General features: G+C 38.8%; 1 protein-coding gene across 4 annotated transcripts in view; it reads left to right on the plus strand.

Annotated features, from left to right (window-relative positions):
• The window catches only part of LOC136251668 (peroxidasin-like), a 63,238-nt gene that overhangs the window by 26,951 nt on the left and 14,981 nt on the right, over nucleotides 1-21,306 (plus strand). For all 4 annotated transcript variants that reach the window (XM_066044120.1, XM_066044123.1, XM_066044128.1 and 1 more), the window contains 6 exons: nucleotides 11,145-11,450; nucleotides 11,501-11,827; nucleotides 13,027-13,275; nucleotides 15,105-15,264; nucleotides 15,317-15,462; nucleotides 15,512-15,811. In XM_066044120.1, coding sequence (XP_065900192.1) covers nucleotides 11,145-11,450; nucleotides 11,501-11,827; nucleotides 13,027-13,275; nucleotides 15,105-15,264; nucleotides 15,317-15,462; nucleotides 15,512-15,811 — 1,488 coding nt within the window. The remainder of the gene's footprint in view (nucleotides 1-11,144; nucleotides 11,451-11,500; nucleotides 11,828-13,026; nucleotides 13,276-15,104; nucleotides 15,265-15,316; nucleotides 15,463-15,511; nucleotides 15,812-21,306) is intronic.

Genomic DNA, 21,306 nt, shown 5'->3' on the forward strand with positions numbered 1-21,306 from the left:
TTGGCAAGATGACGTTAAGGCAGAATTGGACAGAGATGTCAGGCTGGGTGTTTTAGAACCTGTCCCCATTGGTGAGCCAGTAACTTGGTGTCACAGAATGGTCATTTGTGCCAAAAAGAATGGAAAGCCTAGGAGGACCATTGACTTTCAACCACTCAACAGTCATGCCACTCGGGAAACTCACCATACTCAATCTCCTTTTCATCAGGCTAGATCTGTTCCCCACGGAAAGAAGAAAACCGTATTTGATGCTTGGAATGGCTATCACAGTGTTCCTCTTCACCCTGATGATCGTCATTATACCACCTTTATCACTCCGTGGGGCAGGTACCGATATTGTACTGCACCTCAAGGATACATTGCTTCAGGGGATGGTTACTCCAGGCGCTACGATGAAGTTGTAGCATTGTTCCCCCAGAAGACTAAATGTGTGGACGATACGCTCTTGTGGTCAGACACTATCCATGACTGTTTCTTTCAAGCAGCCAAATGGCTTGACATCTGTGGACGAAATGGTATCACACTCAACCCAGAGAAGTTTGTGTTCGCCCAAGACAATGTGGAATTTGCTGGATTTGAGATAACAAGCGATACGGTTCGCCCTTGTAAGAAATACCTTAGAGCTATTGTGGAGTTTCCTACACCTAGAAACATTACAGATGTTAGATCATGGTTCGGCCTACTCAATCAAGTGGCATATGCCTTTAGCATGGCTGAACGGATGCTCCCATTTAGAAATCTGCTCAAACCAGCCACACCGTTTCATTGGGATGGTAGTCTTAATCAGTTATTTGAGGAGTCCAAAACTGTGATTGTTTCTGAAATTTCTGATGAGGTGAAGATCTTTGACAAAACCAAACCAACTTGCCTTGCTACAGATTGGTCCAGGCATGGCATAGGCTTCTGGCTTTTTCAGAAGCACTGCTCGTGCCCATCAATTGGCCTCTTCTGTTGTCGTCAGGGATGGAAGATCACCCTAGTGGGTAGTAGATTCACTCACCCTGCAGAATCCCGTTATGCACCAATTGAGGGAGAAGCTCTGGCAGTGGCGGATGCCCTCGACAAGGCAAGGCACTTTGTTTTGGGATGTGATAATCTTGTGGTTGCAGTTGACCACAAACCTTTATTGAAGATATTTGGAGATAGATCTTTAGATCAAGTAAGCAATCCTCGACTACGTAACCTTAAGGAAAAAACTCTCCGCTATAGTTTTAAAATGGTACACATTCCGGGAGTTAAGAACAGAGCTTCCGATGCTATCTCTAGGTATCCCTCTGGTGACCCAATCCCATCCAAGATGGAATTATCAGATGATGACATCTCCTACATCACCTCGGATTCTCTCGTGTCTCCGGGACTTAACATTCCTCTTCAACTTTTTGCAGGTGTACTTTGTGATGATCAACTACCATCAGATGACATGGAGGCTGCTTTGAGGCATTCTGCGGCTGCTCAACTTGAGGACATTCAAATAGTTGATTGGAATCAAGTCCGCATTGCCACAAGTTCAGACTCAGATATGCATTCCTTACTCTCTATTATTGAAGATGGTATGCCAGACCAAAGATGCCAGCTACCATCTCAGCTTAGAGACTATCACCAATTTAAGGAGCATCTGTACAGTATAGATGGTGTAATTCTGTACAAAGATAGAATCGTTATTCCACCATCTCTTCGGCAACACTCCAGACAAGGACACCAAACTATCTCCTGCAATGTGCATATTTGGCAGACCTATCAAAGATCTCATCCCAATCCTACCTGGCAAATACCAGCCACATCCAGTGTGGAAAGAGTCATTACTGGCTAGAGAGGCAGCACTGAGGAAGCGTCACATAGCCAATCATGAAAGATGGCAAGAGCATACCAGACGCCTTCCACCTTTGTCTGTCGGGGATCATGTAAGGATTCAGAATCAGGTTGGTAATCACCCCAGAAAATGGGATAAAACTGGAATTGTCATTGAAGTACGTCAGTATCATCAGTATGTTGTTAGAGTGGATGGTTCAGGCAGAATTACTATCAGAAATCGTAAATTTTTACGAAAATACACTCCTGTGTATAAACCTGATAGGAAAAGATCGATACTGGATGACTTGAAGTACCTGCCACCTAGCTGCTCTGCTGATCAGTCACCACCAACCTCCACTACACATACTGATGATGCACCCATCCATCCTGATGTTTCCTCTCCAGGCAATTCACCTGAGGTGCACATATCGACCTCCCCTCCTGTTGAACAGGATCAACCAGTAGCCCCGATCCCTCCACAAAGTTACTCTCCTACATTGTCACCAAGACCACCCTCAACAACTCCAATTATTTCACCTCAGTTGATGGCCTCACCACAGCCAGCCCAGACAGAGACTTCACCACAGACCTCTCCAATCACGTTGCGGCACTCTACCCGGATCAGACAACCCCCTAAATGGCAAACCTCAGAAGATATCATCCTTTATTAAATTAGTCTCTACCATGTGATTATGATACAGACTTGGGGGGAGATAGAGAATACGGATGATAACCGGGACATTGACATATAAATAGACTGAGATGTATCATTGTGTTAGTTGTGCTTGTCATTGATTTCGTGTCCAGTTGACAATAAATTGTTTAAACTGTGTATGCGATCAAATAGGGGCGCTCCTTATTCTCTAGAAATTGACAACGGGTGGGTAATGCCTTACAAACCAAACTTCCACTGCAATGTGGAGCTGTGTATGTTGATTAGTTCCATCAAGTATATACTGAAGTATGTTCACAAAGGCTTTGATTAGGCAACATTTGCTTTACGTTCAGGTCAGGTAGATGAAATTTCTTAGTACCAGAATACATGCATCAGCAGCTGGTGAGTTGTGATTATTGCTTCCTCCATATTCGAGTGATACTGGTTGTTGTCTTCCAGAAGTTCCAACTTGAGGTACACTTGTAGAACACAATGCTGCTTTTTTTACAGTAGACCAGCATGATGTGTATGATACTTTTGTTCTATGGTTGATACAAATAAGGGAGGTGTACTATTTTAGGTGGGATAGGTAGTAAGACTTTCTTAATTGTTACAATGTATACTATTGCGCTTGCGTGTTTTGTGAAAATACGAGTCTAAATAACATTCAGTGGTTAAACACATTGCCGTTTTGCTTCTCTTTCCATTGTTGTCACCTAACATTTTGGAGGCTTGTTTGGGAGCCGATACCACTGTGATTTGTTAATCTGTTTGTGTTCATTCATAACAGTGAATTAAAGGAAGCTACTGATATTGTGGAAGACTAATTCCACACAAACTCGCAGGTTTAATGGTACCCAAACAGGTGATACTTGTACATCGGCGAGTTCTGATGAGTAGGTCCCTGAGGCATATCGTCAGCAATTTTGTGGGTGTCGTAAGGAGCAATCACCCTGGTGTAGTTCCAAGGATGTTAACAAAGAGTTTGCCAAGCATGTTGTTAGAAGAGTTCAAGAACTGTCTACCCTTAGATATCAAAACACATCTGGATGAGAGGAAGGCTGATGACTTGCACCAAGCGGCCTTTTGGGTAGACGATTATATGCTTTGACCCACAAAGGCTCTTTTAAGAAACCAATATCACCACCTGTGGACAACACCAGTTGAACACTTCCAACTGGAGACCAAAGATCAACTTCAGGAAACCTGCCTCCTACCTCATACTACAAGTACCTCCATATGGTCTGCTATCAGGGCCAATTTACTACTATTGTAAACGTTGGGGAAATGTAAAATCTGAATATAAAACCTTGCAAAAGAAATATGTGAAACCAATGACAGTGGCATCACCAGTAGATCTCAGTACTTCTATCCCTAAGGCGTATACCCCATTCATCTGGTCTGGAGTGATGTCCTTATTGGACTCAGGCAGTAACACTCTGATCACAATTCTTAGACACAGTGGAGCAGTTCAGTCATTGATCCTGGAGAGCACCCTGCCCTTCTCTAATGATTCGGCTGTGGAACAGGAAGTAACACTACAAGGAGTGGAGTTGGGTCATATGAGTGTACCATTACATAGTGTTCATTTGGAGTGTGATCTGGTATCTGGCCCTGTCATTGTTGGAGTGAGACCTTCTCTCTCTGTTCATGGTGTATCGTTTATTCTTGGAAATGACTTAGCTGGCCAGCGAGTAACTGCCACTGACAATGGGATATCCTCTTCTACATCCATGGGAGTAGTTACCAGAGTGACGGTTAGAAAACAAATGACTGAAGTAAATGATGAATCACATGATGAAGGTTCCCTTGTTGGAGCAGCTGTGGCAGATGAAAGACCCAATGTGAGTGATACTGTGCAGAGTCCTCATGATAATCAGATTGTTGCCAAAGGAGAATTTTCAACTGTTACAGAAGAAGTTTCCAATCTCACATTTTCTTGACATACAGGAACAGTCTTGTGACCCAGAAATTCAACAGCTTTGTCAGTTTGCACACGATGAACAAAACATAGATACTGTACCCAGGGGTTACTTTATGAAGGATGGAGTACTCATGAGGAAATGGAGACTGCCAACGGTACCAGCTTCACAAGAGTGGAGTGTAATCTACCAGATTGTGTTTCCCTAAAAGTATCGTAGTACTGTGTTGAATTTGGCTCATGACATGCCAATGGCTGGTCATCTAGGGGTAATAAGACCCACCGTCGAGTTCTCGATCACTTAATTGACCAGAAATAAGTAGAGTTGTCAAGGAATTTTGTAGGAGTTCAGGTGGTTGGGAAGGCTAACCAAAAGCCCAAGGCTCCACTGAAGCCTTTTCCAGTGACTAAGGAGCCATTTTCTCATGCGATTATCGACTGTGGGACCTCTTCTGAAGATTAAGGGAGGTAACCAATATCCCTTAACTATTATGTGTGCTTCCACTAGGTTTCCAGAAGCCATCCCAATGCAAAACATTAAGACTCCACAGATCGTGAAGGCATTGGTGAAGTTCTTTACACTCTTTGGTCTCCCCCATCATGTGCAGTCTGACAAGGGCTCCAATTTCATGTCCGGACTTTTTCAGGCGGTGATCTTCCAGTTAGGTTTTGATCAACTGACATCAGCCAATCTCCCTCAGTTGCAGGGAACTCTGGAAAGATTCCACCAGACTAGGAAGTCTATGATTTGAGTGTATTGTTTCCAGAACGGAAAGATTGGGATTAAAGAATTCCTCTTTTGTTCTTTCCTGTAAGAGAAGCCATACAGGCACATTTAGGATTTAGTCCTTTTGAATTGGTCATTGGACATACTCCCAGAGATCTCTTGAAGTTACTGAAGGAGGCTTTGTTGGAAGAAGACCAACCTGAGTGTGTTCTTAATCGTATTTGTGATGTACGATATAAGCTATTGAGAGCAAATAACTTTGCTACGGAAAACTTGAAGACTGCTCAGAGTGGTATGAAGGCCCGGCATGATAAGAAGGTTAGAGGATGATCAATTCAGCCAGGAAACAAAGTGCTAGCATTGTTACCTGCACATGGTAGCCCATTGGAAGCCCGATACTGTGGACCCTACACTGTTCAGGAGAAGTGCAATGTTGTTGACTACATTATCAGTACTCCAGGAAGGCAGAAGTCTAGGCGTCTCTGTCTCATTAACATGTTGAAGTGTTATCATCACTGTGACTAGTGCTGCCACGATATAAAAAAACTCTATATCATATATCACCAAGGTTTATGTCACGATATGAACATGTATCATGATATAGAACTAACTGTAACAGTTGCCAGACAACCATATACATACTCTTCATTGTAAGTTTAAATTTAAGATGTATACTACAAGCAAATTGTTTATCAGGTTTTAAATGCATTTTTCTACTGCTTTGCAGTTGAGACAAGTGGCTGGCACTACACAGATACCTTAAAACCTCCCAGTTTACTTTGGAGTTGGCTTGTTTACCACATTACACCATCAACACATCAACTTAATTAAATGCCAAATACCATATGTCTGGCCTCCCCCACATCATTATACCAAGCGGCACCACTATTGTGCAACCATCGATATAACTGATTGGCTATTATCATATCACCACCTGATACTATTGACGTATTGATATATCGTGGCAACACTACCTATGACGATCTAGCTGAGAAACCTTAAGCTTTAGCTATGGTAGTTGAGCAGGCGGAAGTAAAAAAGCCAGACATGAATGAAGAGGGCAGATGTGTGATGAGGCTGAGTAACTCTGATATAAGGAGCTGGCATACGTATATGTGACCTAATTTTAGAAAACTGTCGTTCTACACACAATAGTACTTTTGTAATAAACGCATTTAAAAACAATAGGTAAAAACGCAAGCTTCAGAAAAAAATTTACGCAAGTTTATATTGCCTTGCTGGTTGGTGAATTGACACTCAAGTGGATAAATCCTTGGCATCATCGTGTTCCCCTATTCACAGGGAGTCCAAAAATCCTTGTTTCATCTTCATCCACAGGTGGGTGTTACAGACATTTGTTTACGCTGCAGTGAGAAAAGAATTTACTGTGATTTTTCTTCAATGAATTTGCCTTCCTTCCGGATCACAGAAGAATACCTTTGGCAAAACTGTACCTTGGTGGATTCATAAATTCAGGGTGAATATAATGAGCAAAGATTCAACTCCGTAAGCCATTGTATCAGTAAGTTATGATGACTTATGTAAGCACCTGTAGATTATTTTCTTGATGTCTTCTGTGCATATTGATTTATTTGCTTGTATTCCTCTGTCCCTGTAGACAACAAAGAACCAATAAAATGAATTTTGATAAATGTGCATATATCAACGGTTTTCTAAAATTAGGTTATGTTGGAGCATGGAATTGTTGATCTCAGTCAAGTCCATGGAGCTTGCCATGTGTGCTAGTGCTGAAGGCTGATGCGATGTGGAGATTTTGCATGGATTTTCAGAAAGTAGCCAGTTTAACCAAGTCTCCTCTTCCAACTCAAGGGATACTGGAAGGTGCCATTGAGTAAGCAAGCCAAGGTCATTTAAGCTTTTGCGACACCAGATGGGTTGTATCAGTACACCGTTATGCCTTTAGGCATGCGTTATGCTCCGGCAACTTTCCAGAGGATGATCAACCACATCATATTGGAGGGTGTACAGCTTATTGCTTATTTATAATTATGATGATGTGTGTAGCCAGATCTAGGAGCAGCACATGGATGGACTATGTAGTTTCATTCACAGGCTGGAGGGAGCAAATTTAACCATCAATTTGATGAAGAATGAGTCCTGCCACGTCAAAGTAACTTTTCTGGGTCACATGGTTGGACAAGGTCAAGTTGTTCCAGTATCTGCGAAAATTGAAGCCATTGCCAAGTTCCCAATACCTGAGGATAAGAAAGATTTGACAAGATTTCTTGGGATGGCAGGTTATTATCATAAATTTTGTCATCATTTTCATCACCTGCTGAGCTCTCCTTCTCAAGGGGAGTAAGAAGTTTGTTTAGACGACTAAGTGTCAAGAGGCTTTTGATGCAATTAAGTCTGTGTTACGGTCTGAGCCTATTTTGATGGCCCCTGATTTTGACAAACAATTTAAGCTGTATTTGGATGCTAGTGACATTGGGTTGTGAGCTGTATTGCTACAGGAAGATGTGAACGGTTAGGATCATCCCATCTACTTGTCAAGGAAGTTTAACTGTCACCAACACAACTACGAAAGAGACCCTAGCTTTGATTCTCTCTCTTCAGCATTTGAAGTTTGAGCTCTAGAGTTGCTTCAGTATTAGTTTTCACAGGCCACGACCCATTGGTTTACCTTCAGTGTATGAGGAATCAGAATTGGAAGTTGCTCCGCTGGAGTCTACTGCTCCAAGAGTTCCAGCTAGAGATCAAGCATGTGAACGGTAAAAAGAATGTTGTGGCTGATGCCTTATCCAGTGCTATGTGACTCTCTTTCGTTTTTGTACATTGTGATTTGACACATTAGGTTATTTTAACACTAGGTTTTTTTGGCACTGTAACTTGTTTCTGACACCCTTGTTTTTGTAGCCTATGATTGTGTAAGTGGGGAGCTATGTAGGGGGGTGCTACAGTTTATACTATTGTGCATATGTGTTTTGTGATAATTATGAGTCTAATTAACGATCAGTGCTTAACACGTTGCCGTTTTGCTTCTCTCGCCATCATTGTCAGCTATCATAACCTTATTCTAGCCAAAATCAGGTTTGAAAGTAAGATAGCATTGGCCACTGTATCTAGTGGAATAGCTGCCACACTTTTAACTGGAGGTCGTGCCATGCATGGCATCTTCAAAATCCCACCAGATTTGAATGCTATCGTCTGTAACATTAAAAAAACGAACTGCATTTTGCAAAATCAATCATCCAGGAAGCTAAAGCTATTGTTGTTGATGAGGCTCCAATAACTAGCAGACATGTCTGTGAAGCACTAGACTACACTCTCAGATATTTCACAGGTAACAGCCAGCCAATGAGAGGAATTTGTATGTCCCAGAAGTAACTTAGTGGATGCCTGTCCGAAGAAGTAACACCTATGGGACAGTGTGGTATGTACATACTAATATGAGAGTGTACCTTTGTGGGGACCAACCAGATGGACAATTTGCTGACCAGTTGTTAGCCATAGGAGATGGTAAGTTCTCCACAGATGTCATCCAGCTACCTGAGACTATGGGTACCTTTGTGAGTAATGTTGATAAGTCTGTATCTAGAATTTACCCAGACTTGATCTTAACCTATTACAAACATCACATGGATATCAGGCTTATTGTAATGGTAATTGTACTTAATTACTAATCACTACCATTTTTTCAAGTAATTACTGTTAGAAATTGTAATTAAATAGGTAATTAATTACTAAACATTACCAAATTTTGGCTAATTGTAATTGTAATGATTAAATCTGGTAAGTAATTACAACAAGCCTGGTGGATATTAGAGTATTGCGTTTTGGCTCCACTGAACAAAACTACCCACACCATAAACCTTGTACCCAGTGAGTGTATCCAGTACAAGTGTTTGGATTCTGCCTGATGAATCCCAAGCAACTGGATCTCTAACAGAGTTTTTAATTCTTGAAGTGTCAGGGTTGCCCCCACATTTACTTTTATGCTCCTTGGACCCCCTGAGTCACCAATGGTACTAGGTATGTGATCACCAAACTTTATTCTAACACTATAAAAGCCTAAATGTCTCATGGTAGGCATGCAAGTCATGACATCATCATTCCTTGAATTTCACTTATTCCAAGCAACTCTATGTTGCCTTAGGTGTGTGCAGTTTCCTGTTTCTCTTTGCTTTGCAATGACCATCAACAAAAACCAGTTTTAAAGCTGTATAGGAGTAGATATGACTGACAAGAGCTTTACACATGGAATGTTTTATGTAGCACTGTCTAGAGTACACTGTAGGCTCCCCAGAGTGCCTAACACTCTTGGTTTGAGCGGACCACAAAATGCGCAATGTAGTGTATAGCGAAGTTTTTGTTGACGTAGCTCTACTTATCTGCTACTACTTGCTGTTGGTATTGTGGGTCAGCTCATGTGGATGTGGTAAAAATTGTATCACGGTAATCAAGTATGGAATGTGAAGTGTTACTGTGATTGTTGCTCCATGTACATAATGGACCATCTTACTGTTGTGATATGTTTAATTTCCTTTGCACAGGCTATGTTATAAACTACAGATTGCTATACTACCATAAATTGATGCTCTGAAGAGCTATTAGCTAATCCCTATGTACTATTGATGCTATGATGATCAGCTATGTGTTTAGTAATTATCAATAAGGGACAATCCCTACTATTATACATTATTAACTAATGGTGCCATGATGATCAGTTGCTCAACATCTAGTTTCAAAGGTGTTTATGATGACATCATACTGTTGAAAACCACATTACCAGGCTAAGATCTGAGCACCATCAAAATAACATTTTAACTGTTTTGTAATATCTTTGAATACTGTCACATTTGTACATTAGGGAAATGAGGGAGGTCACCTACACCTGCAGATTTACTAGTGGACATTTTTAACCCCTTATTTCAGTCTATATATATCCATGACTGAATTAGCGATTAAATGTCCACTAGTATTTCTGCAGGTGTATAGGTGACCTACCTCATTTCCCTACTTTTTATTCTATGATCCCTGATCGAACTTAAAATTCCTAATCCTTATAGTTGTTTTTTTACTTTTTTTGTAACATTAATATGACTGGTGAACCCATGCATACTGCATCAAAGAAAGGATGGCACCAGGGTTAATGTTTTTGTCTCGATGCACACCCCAGCTATCAAATACTAACTCAAAAGTGAAGTAGCCATTACGCTTCACTTTCAGCTATGTTCAACAAACAAAGAACTGCAAGAAAAATACCTCTGCAATTAATCCAGTCACCACCAAAAATACGGACATGTTAAATACAGATGATTTGTGACTGTCCCAACTATAATATACTCATAATTGAACGGTGGCCATTATGCTTCACTTTCCTATTTCAGCCCATTACACAGTGTTGCAAATGAAGAGATGAAGTGATGTTGAACAGTGAAAATAATCAAGCTTGTAGCCTTATCCGTTGTTGAGTTATACTTGGATGGAGGAATCAGTTAGTTAATTAGTTAGTTAGTCAGTCAGTGTAAAATTCTGTTAAATAAAAAAATTCTAATTTCCATAGAATGTTATTGAAGGTTAAGGGTTTGGAGTAGGTCTGAAGACATTTTTGGGCTTGGTTGTGCCTAACCAATGCTGCCATAAAGGGAAATTGAGGCTGGTTTTAGGGTGATATTTTTGACTGGAAAAGCCCAGTTCTTCATGATCCCTAACTGTACTGTATGATAAGCGCTATGTAATGCCTGCATGTAGGGCAGGTAGCAATGTTGGTATAAGGAATAGGTTGTTATCCTCCCATGGTATTCAGTATAGAGTTGTACAAGTGAGTATGCATGGTACTACAGTATCATTGTTTTTAGCTTTGTAATTCATTTCATTCTGACCCAGTTACATGGAACTCTAATGCTTAATCAGTTAGATTTTGGTGTATCTTCACACCGAAAAGTTGCATCATAAAAATAATCACTGCATATCAAATTTTATTACAGCTAATTTCCTATACAGTACAGTATATCACTTTACAATTTACTTTAGTTATTGTTACAACATATTATAATCTTGTGTGTGCTTATTATTGTTTGTAGTATTTGGCAATGACTGGAATGGTGTTTCCTTGAACACCACCATGGTTGATGTCACACTTGGTTCTTACATTTTGTTACCATGTAACCCTCCAATGGCCAACCCAACTCCAATGGTTACTTGGACACGTGATTCATCACCAATAGCCATTTCTACTACTGAAAAGTACAAGGTGTTACCATCTGGTGATCTGATTGTTGGAAATGTTGTTATGGATGATATTGGTGATACGTATCGATGTCATGTAGTAAACAGATTGATCTTTGAGACTATTGATAGTCCTTATTCTTATCAACTAAGACAAGTTGGTAAGTTGTGTGTGTAGTTGTGATTGACTTGTTTAATGACTGTTGTTTAGATCGCTACAGTGAAAACCTCACCATCTATAACACACTAGGGAATACATTTTTACAGATTGGGTCTAATGCAGAACTTGTTTGTCTAGCTATTGCTAATGATATCACTAGGTTAGACTACTTTTATAATAGAGCTGAATTTCAAGATCTAGATGACAACATGAGAGGACCAACTTCAACTCCTATTACTAATATTGATCGTCGTCATACTTTGTTTATTGATGGAGTGAGAGAAGATAATGCCGGAGAATATGTGTGTTCCGTGGGAGATTTTGTTACGGGATCTACTGTGCAATTGCATCTAGTTCCATTTAATATTTCAGTGTTTGGTGAGTACATATACATATCAAATGCAGTATTTTGCTGAATCATTATAGTGTTGTGTGATATGTTGACACATGTACTACTTTCACACTTCAGATCAGTGCATATATGTCATATATGACCAACCCCCGTCCTGTTTGCCCAAGTTTTTCTTATTATCTCAGTATTATCTACAGTGTCACAGGAATGGATCACCAAGGTTTCAACCTTTTGTGGTGAATAGTTTTAGAATTATAATGCTAGACAGTAGAAAAAGCAAGATAATCCATTTGTACAGTGACTGTACTGAAAATAAGCTACAGGTGCTTACATTCACAGCCATAACTTCCATTTGAATTAGGCTACAATGTTGGATTTGAGCAGTACCGTATGTATGGAGGAAATTTAATTAATTAACCAGTGATCAAAAATCAAACAAACTGTTCATGAAATCGTATAGTGCCGTGCTATAATTTCATGACAAAACACATCACTATGTATACATGTACAGTAGGTAACCGGATCTGTGAAAAGGCATCTTAAAGTCTTACCAATGTGTATACCTGGCAACCCATGTAACTTGACTTGTGAATAAGGTACTAGCCAAGGGTGGACCTTGTGGCCTCGTGGCTTCAGGAAGTGGTGCCCCCTTGCTAACAAGTAATGTATACCTTGGTAGCACAATATTTTCAATGTAAAAGCAAGGAGCTGATGTTAAACAAGTACATCATGTGATCCCAGTAATCAGTACCCTTTCTCTTTAATGCACAGCATCACATGATCAAATTTAGATCAGGATGAGAGGAACATGAGGCAGGAGGGTATCCAGGGTATGTTTTCAATGAGTTGTACCAACACAGTCTTTTGTTGGCTGTTGCATGGCTCAAAGTGGAAACTTATAATTATCTGGCACCAGCTAAGTGGCTGGAGATGAAAGTTGGTGGCTGAATTAAGTCATATGATTGTTGCAGGAGTCAGGCTTGCGTATAAAGAGTTGTGTGCACATGACACATTACTGTCTGTCTTGATATAATATCTATGAACACTTTACTTACAAAATTGTAATTATTGTATACTTGTCTGCAGCATAAGAATATTGTAATCTGCTGCAAGTTCATTATTTAACAAATATTTACGAATACTGACAAGTGATAAGCCCAGTTTGTCATTAAACTTGCTGGGTATTTAATTAGAAATGTTAATTGTACTTCATTCATCTCTACAGCTCCTCCAATGATCACCTCATTTCCTGGTGACATCACAATGTATACCGGTGACTCCATTGCTATACCATGTGTAGTTACTGGCTTACCTGCTCCTTCAATATCCTACCGTGTAAACACCAACATGTTGTCAGTGACTGATGGAATGTTAACTAATGTTAGTGTTACTGATAGTGGAGCATACCAGTGTTTTGTTGAGAACATTCATGGTGTTGTCACTGCCTCCTGGACGATAACTGTGAGAGATCCTGGTGAGTGTATCTCAGTTATGGATTAGTTACATGTTCCTATATTTGTGACCAGCAGAGCAAAACACTGTCATTTTGCACATTCCTTGAATTCCATTCCATTGCTTCTCTGTTATCTATAGAATAAGCTACCAAAGTTTCACCTTTTATGTTGAAAAATTTTGGAGTTGTAGTACTATACAGTTGGAACAGCCAATACAGTTGGAATGGCAAGAAAGTCAATTTGTACAATAAATAAATTACAGGTGCTTGATGATTGATCATAACTCATTAATGAAACAGGCTATAAATCACACACCATAAACTGGAAAATCCATCAAGGTACAATAGACTCTTGGTTATCTGAATCCCAATGTGTCCCAGACAATGGAAAAAGTGTTCAGATAAGTGAATAATTCGAAGCCTATACATTTATATACAGGCTCTGTTGAAATACTCTAATAGAACATACACATGTACTCTAATAGAACATTCAGTTATTTCAGTCAGTAATTCCAGTAATTCAAATGACAATTTCAGTCATTTCAATATAACAGTCTTTCCATTATCATTGGTTATATAATGCACTCTCATGTGCTTTACTGAACAGGTGAATTCGATTGTCTTTAGAATTCATTGATTTGAGCTTTGTTTCACTGCATCCTGAAATGATTAAAGTATGCATAAAATTTTTATACAGTAAGAATATTTTTAGCTAATTTTATTTCAATACGTTTAATAGCAAAATAGAATTTTGCAAAAATGGCGGGTTTTAGCTGAGCTAATCATGTATACATATGTAAACAACCAAATCACTGCATCATTCAGCTAAACCTATTACCGTATAGCTGGTTATTTTCAAAGGGTTTTTATTTTCAGATGTTTCGAAGAGGCCCTTCTCTTTAAAAATATATTTCCAAGTACTGATGTTATTCAAAAATATATTCCCACAAGTAAAAGTAATGTGCTTTGACATGATTGAACAGCGTGTATTTGCTCGTGTATTCTTCATCAACAGCCAGCAAACTATCCAGAATAGCCATTATTGGGAATCCATGCGATTCCATCAGTAAGGCAAGCACACGTAGACTCCACATATTTTGTAATTTGTGACCCAAATTTCTATTTGCTTGAAATCCACCTGTACTTTGAAATATGCATTCTTCGAAAATAAATTAAGATTTTATTGTTCCCACGAACTTTCCTGGCTTGAAAATAACCAGCTATATGGTACATATTAAAGTGAACTAAACACTAAAGCTAGTTGCTGGCTGCATTGACAATGAAAATTTCAAACTAGGCCCTGGCCTATTAGCTCAATTTTTTACCTATTATGCTTTTTTGAGCTGTGCTCAAAATCAAGCCTATTATGCTCACAATCATGCTTTCAAAATCACAATCATGCTTTCAAAATCACAATCATGCTTGAGAGCTGACTGCCTTATTAGAGTATATCAGCATTTCCTGACTGCTGTATTAGAGTAAGTGACTGTCTATTAGAAGAGTATCTAGATCTTATTTTTGCAAACTGTGAATAATCAACAAAGAAATGGTTCGTCTAGTCACAATATGTGTTTTCAGTAGTAATAATATGAATTGTGTTCATTATTTGCTTTCTTTCTGGTGATGCATTGCATATTTTACAAATTTTTGAAAATCATCCCTATTATGCTGGCATTATGCTTGGTTACCTATCATTATGCCATCATAATCGACTGGAGCCTATTTCAAACCCATAGGTTTATTCTTCCAAGCTATGCATAACAGTAGATTTAAATAGCAAACATCGGTGGTTTACAAAGTATGGTGATGTGCATTTGGTGCCGCACAATACATCACTTATCCTCCTATAGCTGCACCACTGATAGTCAACATGTCTGGTGATGGTACTGTACCTGAGTATGGTGACCTTGATATCTTTATTGAAGTTAGTGCTGATCCTATGCCATCAGTTGATTGGCTACTGAATGGTGTCAGGTTTAATTCATTAGATAGACAGATGCTTACAATGAGGTAATACCATTATTGTTTAGTGTATATTCCATTTAATGCACACCATATACAGACAATACAATACTGCAGTATGTCCAGTCACTTACCTACTAGAACTAAGAGTGATCAATTTTACTGCAAGTGATTCAGGCCAGTATAGCATAGTTATTACTAACAGAGCTGGTACCATTCAACCATCCTTCACTCATCTCTTGGAAGGTTAGATAAATCACATGATCTCATCACTTGTATCATGTGATCCCCACAGTACCAGCTGCAGTTACAGAAGTGAAGGGTGTTGGTGATAGTTGTATCATTAGAAATGAGAATACCAACTTGACTTGTTTAGTTACTGGAGTACCCACACCAACTATTCAATGGTTTAGGAGTGGTGGTGATAATGACAGGGTAACTATAACAACTGACAGTAAATACACAGTGATGGGTAACATCCTTATAATAAACAATGTCATTAATGGTGATGCTGATAGATATGGTTGTACTGCTACTAACATTGTTGATGGGATGGAAAGAACTGCTACCGCTGCAGACACATTTTCTGTGTGTGGTAAGTCTGAAATTTTAAAACTGTATCCAAGACTACTGATAGTATTTGTATACACTTAATAATCCAACATGTTGCAATATAATGCTCTCAATAGCACCTTGACATACAGTAGGACCTTTATTATCCAAACACCTGTGTGCCACTTCAATCATAAAAGTGTTCAGATAACTTAATTTGTTTGGATAATTGAAGCCCATTCATTTATATACAGAGTTGTGTTCTACTACTCTAATAGAGCATACACTTACTTTAATAGAACATTCACCTAATAGTGAAATACTCTAATAGAACAGTCTGTTTGGATAATCGAGGGTTCGGATAATTGAAATTGGATAATCAAGGTCCTACTGTGCATCAAGCAATTAGCCAATAGAAGTAGTATTACACTTGTTTGTCAAGGTCCCTCAACAAAAATCTGTAATACTAATCTGACTGGCTAAAATAGTGTGGTGGAAAAAATGACAACTAGTGTTACTGTAGTGTTAGATGCCACACAGCATAGCAACAATATGATTGCTTAGCAATGGTTGCTAGATAACCATTGCTAAGGTAAATGTCACTTTGGGACTATAGCAATGGTTGCTAAGTGTGATTAGTCTTTTGCAGTGGCTATTCTGTTGCTTAGTAACAGTTGCTATGGTAATTTGTAATAGGATGGATGGTTATGGTATTCGGGATTAATAGTTCTTGCATTGTAGACAAGAAGGAAATGGTGTGAGGTGAAGCCGAGCACTAATTTACTCCTTCCTGTTTACAATGCTTACACTATTAATCCTGAATACTGTAGTCATCTGTCCTGTTACAATAATACATAACCAATTGATTTTATTATTACTGGACAGACAGGGTTAATGACATGTCCAGGAAACCAGCCCACAATAAGTCACTTTTAGCAGTAGTGAATCAAATACATAACTAAAAACTGATCAATAGTGGGAGATTCGATTGTTTCAACAGGTAGGATATTCCAGTCATTTATTGTTCAGGGAAAAAAACTGTATTTGTATGACTTAGTTCTTACTGGAAAAGTGATTAAATGAAATGTAGGATAGAAGGTGGTGGTGAAACATGGAGGTATCTTCAAGGCTGAGAGATCATTTATAGAGTTATAGAAATTTTATCTTGTCAAAATGACTAGCATAGATGTAACACTACTATTCCAATCTTAGTTGGATGTTACCCAAGTCTTTGTACCATTTCTACAGAATTAATAGTGTTCTGAGCATGCAGTCCCATACTAGTGATGCATATTCTAGGGTATGTACATGGTAGTAAAAGCTATACGTTTATATTCATTGTATGTACCATTGCGAAGATTCCAGTTTAACATTCTTGTGCTCTTTAGAACAAGATTTTCTATGTGAGGAGTGAGAGATACCCAGGTAAGGATGCTGAGAAATACTAGGAGATATTTCCAATAGTGTAAGTAAAAGAGGATGGTGATAGTAGTCTACTGCATGTACTGTAAGAATCACACATTTACTAACATTTAAAGAACTTTGAAGTGAAGATCAAATCAAAAACTGGTGCTATATTTGCCATACAGAGCAGTTTACATGACCACGATGCAATTATATGCAACCTCTGTGCTATATCGAGGTAGTTATAGCACTGTATGTGGGTAGAAGACAATTAGTTACGTGGCACCCGACTCTAACATTCAGAAGACAAGGAGAATTAACTGGAGAAGAAAGCATCCCAGAAGCAGAGGGAAAGGCACTCCAGAGAGTTTTAAGGTACATCAGTATCCAGAGCAAAGTTAATTATTTCACCGAAGTCTTGCTTGGTGTGTCTTAAATAGTTTTGGAAAACCAGCTTGAAACTTCTTTAAATCAGCTAAAGCATTGCATTACTCATGCTATATGAACAATATAGCTCTCAAAGAGTGGTCTCGAGATGGAATATAGCACTCGGCTTTGTCTCATTCTCTTGCCCACTATTTTCATGCTATATTTTCTGTATAGCACTCACAGCAGTGCTTTAACTAATACTTAAACCTTTCTGTCCATATAGCAGTAAGATTAAGATCTGTAATTGAACTAGTTTACAAGTACTGTACCATATAGCAGGTTATTTTTGAACCAGAAATTTTTGCACAAAAAAACAAAATCTGAATTTTGAAGGATTTTAATTTCGAAGAGTGCATATTTTGAAATCTAGGTGGATTTCAAATAGACGGAAATTCGTGTCACAAATTATGAAACTACGCGAATGTTTGCCAAAAACTAACTTACTGATGGAGCAATCCCCATCCCTGTGCACTGGAGAGAAGACTGGGGGAGTCTTGAGTGGAGTAAATTCACTGGCTTGATCATGCTCGATCATAGCTAGCTGTCTACCATAGATTCGAGAGCAAATGGCATCAATTCCCATTCTGGATCACCTGTTTTCTGGTTGTTGGCACAGTAATAATACAGTTTACCCATTACCATCACTTGTATCATCAGTAATACTGAGCTAAAACTCGAGAAATACACAAGTGAATCACTGAAAGTTGGATCGTTGCTTTCTCTTGTGGGAATTTATTTTCGAATAACAACCGGACGTGGGAATTTATTTTCAAAGAGAAGGGCCTGTTCAAAACATCCAAAAATAAAAACTCTTCGAAAATAACCAGCTATACGGTAATTGATCAATAAAGAATGCAGTCATCAGCAAACAATCTTATCTTAGAAAAAATCCCTGTGAAGGTATATACACTCACGTATGTTGAATAAAAGCATCAAAGGTCCAAGTACTGTGCATCAGGCGGTGGCCGATTTTGAATCGTCACCACGTCGATTTTTGGAACTAAAGTAATGTACGTCATGGTGTTTAAATGCAGAACAGTGAACCTTCGGTTATCCGAACCCCTTTGTTCTCAGGCAATGATAACAGTGTTCAGATAAGTGAATTGTTCAGATAACTGAAGCCCATACATTTATATTCAGAGCTTTGTTGAAATACTCTAATAGAACATACACCTATACACTGAATATACTCTAATAGAACAGTCATTTCCAATTTTGGAAAAATGAGGATACAGATAAATGAGGGTCGGATAATTGAGGGTCTACTGTATGTGATTTTTCAAAATGTTTTTGATATGTGGATATACAATAAAAGTTATGTGTTTAAGTAGCTTGCAATGCACTAATGTTTAGGAAATGGGTTTATATTGCTTGGATCACTGCGATCCCCTTTCTTGAATATGGGAATTATATTAGCTGTTAGCCAGTCTCTTGTAATGTGACCTGAATTTAGCAATTGGGTATAGATCACTGTTAAAACTGGTGCTGTTTCCTTATCACAAAGTAGGTTGGAATGTTATCAGGACCATGCAGTAACTTTTTAGAGTCTAGTGTTTCAAGTAAATTTTGTGCACCATCTGTGGAGATAGCTATGTTGGGCATATAGGTGTGGGGAGAATTGCTACAAGTAGGCTGATGAGTGAGGTCTTCATTGGTAAAGACAGCATGAAATCGATTGTTTAATACAATGGCCATATCTGCAGATGTAGTGATGACCCTGCCGTTCAAGTTAAGTATAGGCGTTCCACGTTGGTCTTCACGAGCAGCCTGAAGAATTTTTTTCTGATTCAGCTCTTCATGTGCAAACAAATGGTTGTGATACCTAGCATGTAAGTCACAGATACTTTCTGTAATTTGGTTTCTTGTAGCTCTGTACTTGTACCAAGCATCCTCAGTTTGGAGACGTCTGATTATGCAGTACGATAGTACTGTATAGTAGGGACCACAAAGGAGTAGGTGTGGCCCATGAAATAAAATCACCCAAAAAACAGCCTCAATTTCCCCTGACGATGATGAGACAGTATTGGTTAGGTAAAACTAAGCCCAAACAAGCTTTCAGATTGACCCAAAACTCTTTCAACAAGTTGCTACAGAATTTTAAAAATAATTTAATTTAACGGAATTTTCTAGTGACTGACTGATTGACTGACTGACTGATGCCTTCAGACAAGCATAACTTGAAGCGCTTCAGCCCGAGAAGTGCCTTTTGGCATACCACAGTACATACAATGCATTCTTCGTGGACTTACCAGCGTCCTCCTTTGTGTCCCATTCATCTTTGCTGACAAATGAAAAGTGTCGATTTGGCATTAGCACATGATGGCTTCCCTTCATAATGGAAATCGTCCGTATTTTTTATAGCAGTTATTTTGTTATAGTACGTTCGCGTTATAGTAGAGGTGCTTTTCGAACAGTTCTTGATTCGTACTGCTGTGTAATGGGTTGAACATAGACAGCAACGAAGCATAATGGATATTTCACTTTTCAGACGATAATTGTTATAACCAGGGTGCACAACACCATTTCTTTCGGTATGCGGGGATTGCAGAGGTACTTTTCGAATAGTTTTTGATTCAAAATGCTGTGTAATGGGTTGAACATAGCTGACAATGAAGCATAATGGATACTTCACTTTGCAGACAATAATTAACATAGCTGGGGCATGTGGGGTCATTTCAGATGTGGTATGCGTGGGTTCACCAGTCATAATACAAAAAATTCAAAAAACAAGTACACAAAAATTTTGGAATTTTCAACTAGAGTAGGGACTATAGCACATCGATAAAAAGTACTGAAACAAGTTGGAATAGTCCATGATATTAAATCACAGTAAAACAACAAAAAGTATTATATCCCTACTGTGCTCAAGAAATCCACAGTAGGGATATAACAGTTTTTATTGTTTTACTGTGATTTAATATCATGGACTACTCCAACTTGTTTCAGTACTTTTTATCGATGTGCTATGGTCCCTACTCTAGTTGAAAATTCCAATCTTTTTTGTGTACTTTTATATAGAGAAATGCATTGATTCATACTTACACTAGTTAGCAGTACTAGCCCAAACACTGCAGTTTCCTTGTTTGTATTGATCAAGAAGCCTTTTGGTTAGAGCAACTTAGTTTTTGCAACTTATCTGCTGAAGTTCTGTATATTGGTACCACCCATTTGTTCTGAAGAATGTTATAATAAACTACTCACACTGTCATAAGACTCATAACTGTACTTTATATAAAGATTTGAAGTTTCTCATATTTAGCCATTCAGCTATTCAGCCTCAGCTTCCTTATCAGTGGAAATAGGTTGAAAATTGATTACCAGGCTGACCATCATAGTTCAAACCTTTTAGTTTTGAAGGAGCTGTAATGCAAAACCAAACAAGGGTAACAGTCATTGATCAAAAATAGACCTCACATCTATGGGCCAGTTATGTGAACACATTGTACTTTGTGCAGATTTAAATAGTCTATACTTTTTTACAATTTATTTTTACAGGGATGACAGCATCAGCCAAGGCTGTTCTTCAGCTGTACCCTGAATTACACATAATTATACAATATGTTCCTGGTTTAACAGCTGGGTAGCTGGAGCAATGGGGATACAGTTTCTTGCTCAGTATTAGAAAGTCCCTGCTGGAGAATCAAACCTGGACCTCTCGATCACCAGGCTGGTGCTCTACCACCTGGGCTACTACTCATCATAACT

Source organism: Dysidea avara, chromosome 1 (genome assembly GCF_963678975.1).
Source record: "Dysidea avara chromosome 1, odDysAvar1.4, whole genome shotgun sequence".
Taxonomy (NCBI): domain Eukaryota; kingdom Metazoa; phylum Porifera; class Demospongiae; order Dictyoceratida; family Dysideidae; genus Dysidea; species Dysidea avara.